The sequence below is a fragment of the Populus nigra genome, chromosome 16 (assembly GCF_951802175.1).
Source record: "Populus nigra chromosome 16, ddPopNigr1.1, whole genome shotgun sequence".
Lineage (NCBI taxonomy): Eukaryota > Viridiplantae > Streptophyta > Magnoliopsida > Malpighiales > Salicaceae > Populus > Populus nigra.
The window spans coordinates 4276210-4285547 of NC_084867.1; the positions used below are offsets into that span (position 1 = coordinate 4276210).

The window sequence follows — 9338 nt, forward strand, 5'->3', positions numbered from 1 at the left end:
CCAGTTTACTAGCAGCAGTGAATGGTGAATTAGCCCAGACCTATTTAAGAATCATACACAAGGCAAATACAGGTGTGGCAGTCCTCGTTTAGCAGCTTTAGAAAAATAAATTAAAAAACAATTTCTAATTTACTCTTAAACATCTTTCAAATTGAAATTTTTTTCTTTTGAATTTATAAGCTCAATTGGCATTAATATCAATCAAACTAACAAATCAATGATACAACCTTAATTAAACTTATATTTAACATCTTTAATAAACCATGCTGCACCCAATAATATCCTACAATTAGGTTTTAGGATATAAATATAATATAAAAAGCAACCCTTGAAACCTGGAGGGAGCAAAAAAATTAATAAACCAATTTAACCAAGAAAACCGATAAAAAATTAACCAAAAAAATAGAACCAAGAAAAAAAACTGGTTAAACCGATTAGAATTTTTAGAAAAACTTCCGGTTCGGTTTGGTTTTCGGTTTTGTACTGTTGAAACCGGTAAACCCGACCCGAACCGGTTCTAATAAAACAAATACTGTAAATAGAAAAAAATCCTTGCCCAATGCCCAGTAACCTAACCCTAGCAGTGCGGCCGCCTCCTCTCTTTCTCTCAAACACCAGAGACGCTCAGCTGAAATCCTTACCCTAGCACCCGCGACCGCCGCCTCTCCCTAGACTCTCAAACACCAGAGACACGCCAAGCATCAGTTGAAATCCTAACACTAGCACCCGCGGCCGCCCCCTATCCTTAGAGTCTTAGACTCTCAAACACAGACAACCAGAGAAACGCCAAGCATCAGCTGAAATTTGAAAGTTGAAACCAATCAAGCATCTCAAGTCTCAACAATAGATCAACATGTTCCAGAACGGCAGAACCTATCCAGTTGGCCTTTCCTCTTCATCTATACAAGATCACAGACACATGGTACTTCTCTGAATCTCTATAACATTTCACATATGCATCCTGTCAACATTCTCTCATTCTCATTTTTTTCAGCCCCTTCTACAACAAGATCATAATTGATTAATGACCTTGCTGAATTTCTTGTGGCAATTTTTCTTTTATTTTATGGTTGCAGACAAGATGTTAGGTCTAAAACGGACTGTACTCCTGTAGATTTGAGAAGAAAGTTCGATTCTATAGCAGTAAGTTTTAATTATTTTTTTTCATTTTTAATTAATTAATTAATTAATTAGTTTATCCTCTATTATATTTATTGTCTTTGCTTTTCAATGAAGAGGTCAGAGACACAATTGTTCTTTTGAATGCTCAAAAATCCATATCTAAGGTAACCATTTGTAGTTTTTTATTGGGTTTTTATTTTACTGTATTGCTTGCGTAAATGTTTGTGATTTTTTTAATTGGGTTTTTATTCTTGAGCAATGAAACGAATGTATATATCTTGATCTATTGCTTGCGGCATTGCAAATTACTTAGTCAGAATTGCAAATTAATTATTTTCTGTTTCTTCAAATTAGTCAGATTGACAACAACAATATGAGGAAGTGCAGAATATGTAGAACTGTTATCCAAACCAAGTATGCAGAATTGAAAACCCATGTTTGTGCTTTATTTTCATTGATAATTGAAAACCCATGTTTGAGCACTGAAAGGAATGTATATATCTTGATCAAGTGCTTGCGGCATTGCATATTAATTATTTTCTGTTTCTTCAAATTAGATAGATTGACAACAACAATATGATGAAGTGCAGAATATATAAAACTGTTTTCCAAACCAAGTATGCAGAATTGAAAACCCATGTTTGTGCTTTATTTTCATTGATAATTGAAAAACCATGTTTGAGCACTGAAAGGAATATATATCTTGATCTAGTGCTTGTGGCATTGCATATTAATTATTTTCTGTTTCTTCAAATTAGATAGATTGACAACAACAATATGATGAAGTGCAGTATATGTAAAACTGTTTTCCAAACCAAGTATGCGGAATATCTAAACCCATGTTTGTGCTTTATTTTCATTGATAATTGAAAACCCATGTTTGTGCTTTATTTTCATTGATAATTGAAAACCCATGTTTGAGCACTGAAAGGAATGTATATATCTTGATCTAGTGCTTGCGGCATTGCATATTAATTATTTTCTGTTTCTTCAAATTAGATAGATTGACAACAACAATATGATGAAGTGCAGGATATGTAAAACTGTTTTCCAAACCAAGTATGCAGAATATGCAAACCCATGTTTGTGCTTTATTTTCATTGATAATTGAAAACCCATGTTTGAGCACTAAAAGGAATGTATATATCTTGATCTAGTGCTTGCGGCATTGCATATTAATTATTTTCTGTTTCTTCAAATTAGATAGATTGACAACAACAATATGATGAAGTGCAGGATATGTGAAACTGTTTTCCAAACCAAGTATGCAGAATATGCAAACCCATGTTTGTTCTTTATTTTCATTGATAATTGAAAACCCATGTTTGAGCACTGAAAGGAATGTATATATCTTGATCTAGTGCTTGCGGCATTGCATATTAATTATTAATATGATGAAGTGCAGAATATGTAAAACTGTTTTCCAAACCAAGTAGGCAGAATTGAAAACCCATGTTTGTTCTTTATTTTCGTTGATAATTGAAAACCCATGTTTGAGAACTGCAAGGAATGTATACATCTTGATCTAGTGCTTGCGGCATTGCAAATTAATTAGTCAGAATTGCAAATTAATTATTTTCTGTTTCTTCAAATTAGTCAGATTGACAACAACAATATGAGGAAGTGCAGAATATGTAAAACTGTTTTCCAAACCAAGTATGCAGAATTGAAAACCCATGTTTGTGCTTTATTTTCATTGATAATTGAAAACCCATGATTGAGCACTGAAAGGAATGTATATATCTTGATCTAGTGCTTGCGGCATTGCATATTAATTATTTTCTGTTTCTTCAAATTAGATAGATTGATAACAACAATATGATGAAGTGCAGAATATGTAAAACTGTTTTCCAAACCAAGTAGGCAGAATTGAAAACCCATGTTTGTGCTTTATTTTCGTTGATAATTGAAAACTCATGTTTGAGCACTGAAAGGAATGTATATATCTTGATCTAGTGCTTGCGGCATTGCCAATTAATTAGTCAGAATTGCAAATTAATTATTTTCTGTTTCTTCAAATTAGTCAGATTGACAACAACAATATGAGGAAGTGCAGAATATGTAAAAACTTTTCCAAACCAAGTTTTAGAATTGAAAAACCATGTTTGTGCTTTATTTTCATTGATAATTGAAAACCCATGTTTGATCACTAAAAGGAATGTATATATCTTGATCTAGTGCTTGCGGCATTTTAAATGAATTATTTTCTGTTTCTTCAAATTAGATAGATTGACAACAACAATAGGATGAAGTGCAGAATATGTAAAACTGTTTTCCAAACCAAGTAGGCAGAATTGAAAACCCATGTTTGTGCTTTATTTTCGTTGATAATTGAAAACTCATGTTTGAGCACTGAAAGGAATGTATATATCTTGATCTAGTGCTTGCGGCATTGCAAATTAATTAGTCAGAATTGTAAATTAATTATTTTCTGTGTCTTCAAATTAATCAGATTGACAACAACAATATGAGGAAGTTATTTTCATTGATAATTGAAAACCCATGTTTGAGCACTGAAAGGAATGTATATATCTTGATCTAGTGCTTGCGTTATTGCATATTAATTATTTTCTGTTTCTTCAAATTAGATAGATTGACAACAACAATAGGATGAAGTGCAGAATATGTAAAACTGTTTTCCAAACCAAGTAGGCAGAATTGAAAACCCATGTTTGAGCACTGAAAGGAATGTATATATTTTGATCTAGTGCTTGCGGCATTGCATATTAATTACTTTCTGTTTCTTCAAATTAGATAGATTGACAACAACAATATGATGAAGTGCAGAATATGCAAAACTGTTTTCCAAACCAAGTTCAACTTTATATTCTTTATATGAAAGATTGTTTCTGCTTCTATTTGGATTTTTGTTTACCCGTTCAGCTTCTTATTTTCATTCTATTGCTTAGAATTTCTCTTGAAAATTATTAGGAAGGCAACAAATGAGTATTCAGTTGCAAAAAACAACCCAAAAAAAGAATTGATTTGGTTAAGAATCTTATAAGAAAAGTAGACAATATTATTATTAATTACATGCCCATCAGAATTTTAATTAAAAGCCCATAACAAACAGCCCAAAATATGTTATAGGTTTGCTCTTTTTTTTTTCATTAAAAACTGAACCGAAATCGGTCGGTTAGACTCGTTTTCAGTTTTTTTTTTTAAATAATTCGGTTTGGTTGGTTTTTATAGGTAAAAATCGAACCGAACCGAACCGAAAATGATCACCTCTACTTGAAACTGAGCATCCAGCATAAAATCCACAAGCAAATTTCTCACTCATTCTTAATAATCAATCAACTTCCATTCTCACATGATTTTCCTCTGAATTTAAAATTTGTTCTTTTATCTAACTTATTCTGTTGTGTGTTGATAATAAAAGGAAAACAAATTTGAGCTTTGAAGAGGAATAATGATAGCAGCAGTTTCTTGGGTACCCAAAGGGGTTGCAAAGTCTGTACCAAGTGTAGCAGATCCACCTTCAAAAGAGAAAATTGATGAGCTGATCAAAGCTAGTGATTTAGAGAGAAGGTAAGCTACTATTTTCTCCCTTTTTCTTTTAAAAAAGTTTACTTCTTTTTGTGTTTCAATCGCTATTAGTTGTTGGCTGATTCATTTTTTGTGTATTTTCAATGCTGTTAATAATTGAATGGGAGAACCAGGCTTAATGGAGCATTGTAATGTTGATTATCTTAATGCTAAAATAGCTGAGTTTTAAATCAAGAGGTTAATTTGGAGGTGTTGATTTTATAGTAAAGTGTGATTGGGTTTGAGTTTTTGAGAACCATTTGATGAAAAATTAAAATTTAAATCTCTGTTACGAAGGGTTAATGGATATATGGGTTATGTGAACTTGGTGGAGTTTTGGTATCGTATTGGGTTGTATCAGTCTTCAAGTTATGCAAATTGATATTTGGTTGTACATGTTTTTGTGTGATGAAAGTATCAATCTCTGGTTCTGGATTTTGTGATTATTGCTTTTATTTTATGAACCCGAGTTTAACATGACTGTTGTGTCAGCCATTGTGTTCTAGTTATACTGTCAAATTTCTGGGTTGTTTATTAGTGATTGTTTTTTATGCTCTTGGTTTGTTCAGTGGAGAAGATAGTGGCAGCGAGGAAGATGACCAGGAAATGGATGTTGATGCTGCCAAGCAGACCGGTGAAGTAAGCCAAGCATTAGCTATAGCAAATGCACTTGACAGAAGTTCCAAAGTTAACAAGTCAGAGACCAAATTTGATGACATAGCAGATGGTCTGCAAGAACTTGATATGGACAACTACGATGATGAGGAGGATGGTACATATGCATCTACAAAGAATCCATTTTTCTTTTTCCTTTTCTTTTATGTACTTTTTTTTATCTGATACATTTTGTAGAAAATAAGAGCATTCTTGAATATTTGAATCATTGAGAGAATTATAAAACCAGTGAATAACAATCACTTGCATAAATACCTTTTCAACTCTTTTTTTCCCTTTTGATTCACATCAATTTCTGGTCACATGCCTTGAATTTTAATTCACATTGGATGTGCAAGTAAAGATGCATCTGGTCGCGCAGGTATTGAGCTGTTCAGCACAGGACTCGGGGACCTTTACTACCCAAGTAATAGCATGGACCCGTACATCAAGGATGAAGATGTAAGTTTGACTACTTTGTTATGCTGTAGCTGGCTTGTCTTGGTATTTGGTTACTTATTTTTGCACTGACTCTTTTAGGATGATTCTGAAGATCTTGAAGACATGGCTATCAAACCAAAGGATGCAGTCATTGTTTGTGCATGCAACAAGGATGAATTTAGTAACCTCGAGGCATGCAATTGTTAGTTGGGAAGCTCTGCAATTCTCTCTCTCTCTCTCTCCTGACACGAAGCGCCAATTATGCATGCAGGTTTGGATATTGGATGAAACAAGTGATGGTGATTCAAACATATACGTTCACCATGAGGTTCCCCTTTCAGCATTTCCCCTTTGCACAGCATGGCTTGATTGTCCACTTAAAGGGGGAGAAAAAGGTATGATAGTTTATACGCTCTGCTCGGAACTTGTTTTTCTTGCAGATTCCAGCTTCTCCAGTATATTGCCATTTTCTAGGCTCACCTCCATTTATTGAGACATCTGGTTTTAATGTAGCATTGAAATTAAAAAGTGGTGCATGAGGGTTGGTTTTCTCGCAGAAGCTTATGCCTTACTACCTCTTTTGAGATTTGTGTTTTTGCAGGCAATTTTATAGCTGTTGGGTCAATGGAACCTGCCATTGAAATATGGGACCTTGACATTGTATGTGGTACATCACATAAAATTACAAATACATTGACTTTTTTAGTCAGAGATTGTTTTAGAATCTCTTACATTTTCTGATGTTCTCAGATTGATGAAGTGCAACCAGCTGTGGTGTTAGGTGGAATTGAAGAGAAAAAAGAGAAGAAAAAAGGGAAAAAGGTGTATTCTAGAGTTCCTTTAATGTTCTTTGTACCTTTTATTGTTTGGCCAAGTTAATGGTGGTTCTTGTATCTTGCTTTTGCATTTTGTTTCTATGATTGATGACTACAGTATCATGGATAACTGTTATGGGGTTGTTTTGATTTGCACTGTTCCTTTGTGTTACCATTCCTCCTTGAGCAGTATCATCATTTCAAAACTCATGCATAATGTGATGGCTTGAGAAAGTATATTTTTTTTTCTTATTTTTTCTCACCAGTCCCGCAACTTCTTTTGTCAGGTGTCAATTAAATACAAAGAAGGCAGTCACACTGATTCTGTCCTTGGTCTCGCTTGGAACAAGCATTTCAGGTGTGGGGAATCTCATACGATCTAGTTCTGTTCTATCTGCTAACATTGATGGATTGATGCGATAGCTAATAAGTATTGAAATAAATACAGAAACATCCTTGCCAGTGCTAGTGCCGACAAACAAGTCAAAATTTGGGATATGGATGCTGGAAAATGTGACATTACCATGGAGCATCATACAGACAAGGCAAGAATATAGCCTCACATTATTCTTTCATATAATTTGGACAGTGAACCAAGCCAGATTCATTTGATACTTCGGTATGCATTCATTGTGATATTACAACTGTTCATGCATCGGTGCTGACCTATCAGCCTATCAGTGTCCTCAACCCAAGGACGACCAGGCACATTGTATGCACATGTATGCTGCAAGACATGCTGTTGAACCATTAAAAGACCAACATGCTAGTGATTGAATAACTTGTCAATATTTCTTTGTCATAAAGCTAAACATTTCTTAAGGAAATTCTAATAATGAAAAAGAAAACAAATGAAAGTTGAGTTCCTTCTTTTTATCCAACTGTCATACAATTTGCCAGTTGCCTGTCTTCATAAAACAATTTAGTCTTTTAAGATTTGTTGGAATTATAAGAGCAGGGTTTTTGGAATATTTTCAGCTTTAAGTCATAGCAGTTGTTTGTCCTAGCCAATGTAATGAACACCTTTTATGATGTTGTGTCTTATGGTTCTATTTAAATTTACTGGATGCAAAAATTATGGGTACTTATGTTATTAGCTTATTGATATGGGTTACATTCTTCTTTTCATATAAATGCTGACAGGTTCAAGCAGTTGCATGGAATCATCATGAGCCACAAGTTCTTCTTAGTGGATCCTTTGATCGTTCAGTAGTCATGGTAATACAACGCTTGCTTAGTCTGATGTTTATAGATTTGGATTGTCACTATACCTCACAGTGCAAGGCTTTTCTTTCTAAGATCACTGCCATGTGAAAGTTTTCTTTAATTAGTCATTGTAATTAAGAGCTTTCTTAGTCTTGATGTCATTACCCTTGTGCTTTGCAGAAGGATGGAAGGTTGCCTTCAGATCCTGGTTTCAAGTGGTGGGTCACAGCTGACGTTGAAAGCTTGGCCTGGGATCCGCATGATAAGCATTTATTTGTGGTGTGTGCTTCATCCTTCTATATATGGTTTTCCTATACCTGTTTTTGAGTTCCTTCTATTTCTTCTTGACAAAGAAACAGGGGAACATTGTTTCTATGTTTTAAATACATGATAGGTGTCTATAGTGTTTGATTTGCGAGGCACTTAAATATCCTCTAAAATGCTGAGATATCCTTGTAGGTGAGTCTTGAAGATGGTACAGTTCAAGGTTTTGACATCCGTGCTGCCAAGTCTGGATCAGCTTCTGATCTTAAGCCAAGTTTTACCCTCCATGCACATGACAAAGCTGTTTGCACAATCTCTTATAATCCTTTAGCACCTAATGTACTATCTTCATTTTCATATTTTAATTCTCAGTTCTAGTTAGATGTCTAGATTATCTACTTCACTAAACTTTCCTTGCCATGTTTGACAGCTTCTCGCTACTGGATCAACAGATAAAATGGTAAAGTCATTACTCTTTTTTTTTAGTCCAAAGCAGAAGTTATCGATGGTTCATATAATTTCATTTTCTGCTGAATATTTCTACAGGTAAAACTCTGGGATCTGTCCAACAACCAACCCTCATGTTTAGTATCCAAGTATCCTAAAGCAGTATGTGACCATAACTTTTCTCAGATCTCACGCTATAAAAAAAGTTTAAACATGTATTTAGATGTTAGCATGAGCCATCACACTGTTCTGAATGTTTTCAGGGAGCTATCTTTTCTGTTTCCTTCTCAGAGGACAACCCTTTTCTGCTCGCTATTGGAGGCTCCAAGGGAACATTGGAAGTGAGTTTAAAAACCCTATCTTATATTTATTGGAGCGCGTATGTATGAGCAAGTTTGTATAATTTATCCTAATTTATGTCACTGAAATCTCACAGCTATGGGATACATTGTCCGAGGCCGAGGTTGCTAGAAGATTTGGAACCACAACTTGCTGAAATCACCGCTTGTTAAAGAATTATAAATTTATTTTAATTATAACTTTTTTATATATATAGTTAAAGAATTTATTTCTAGTTGTTTTGGAACAATTGGAAGATTTGCTAGAAGAAATATAGGGTTTTGCATCTATTGCGAAAAATTCCCCACTAAAGTTTTTTATAGGAGTGGGCAGAAATTCTTTTTTTCTTGTCTGAGGGATATCATCATATAATTATCTATGACTGTTTATACCTCTAGCAGAATACAATTTTTAATTATTCATCTTGAATCCTTTTATGAATGGTTTGGAATAAAGAGAAATAGATGTTGTCGGACGCTATTATGAATTTAGTTGGTATCATCTTTTAATATTATTATTTTT

The 9338-nt window shown here is 34.0% G+C and overlaps 1 protein-coding gene across 2 annotated transcripts; it reads left to right on the forward strand.

Annotated features, from left to right (window-relative positions):
* Nucleotides 1-547: 547 nt before the first annotated feature.
* On the forward strand, nt 548-9238 carry LOC133676120 (uncharacterized). 2 transcript variants are annotated; one of them, XM_062097701.1, is made up of 19 exons: nt 548-922; nt 1077-1143; nt 1237-1286; nt 4505-4653; nt 5220-5422; nt 5687-5766; nt 5845-5937; nt 6017-6140; nt 6347-6405; nt 6496-6567; nt 6848-6918; nt 7009-7105; nt 7704-7778; nt 7947-8045; nt 8226-8369; nt 8461-8490; nt 8577-8639; nt 8741-8818; nt 8914-9238. In XM_062097701.1, the coding sequence occupies exons 4-19, from the start codon at nt 4535-4537 to the stop codon at nt 8971-8973; spliced, it is 1467 nt and encodes a 488-aa protein (XP_061953685.1). In that variant the 5' UTR covers nt 548-922; nt 1077-1143; nt 1237-1286; nt 4505-4534; the 3' UTR covers nt 8974-9238. The 2 variants fall into 2 exon arrangements, with proteins under 2 accessions (XP_061953685.1, XP_061953686.1); XM_062097702.1 differs by lacking the exon at nt 1237-1286.
* Nucleotides 9239-9338: the final 100 nt, after the last annotated feature.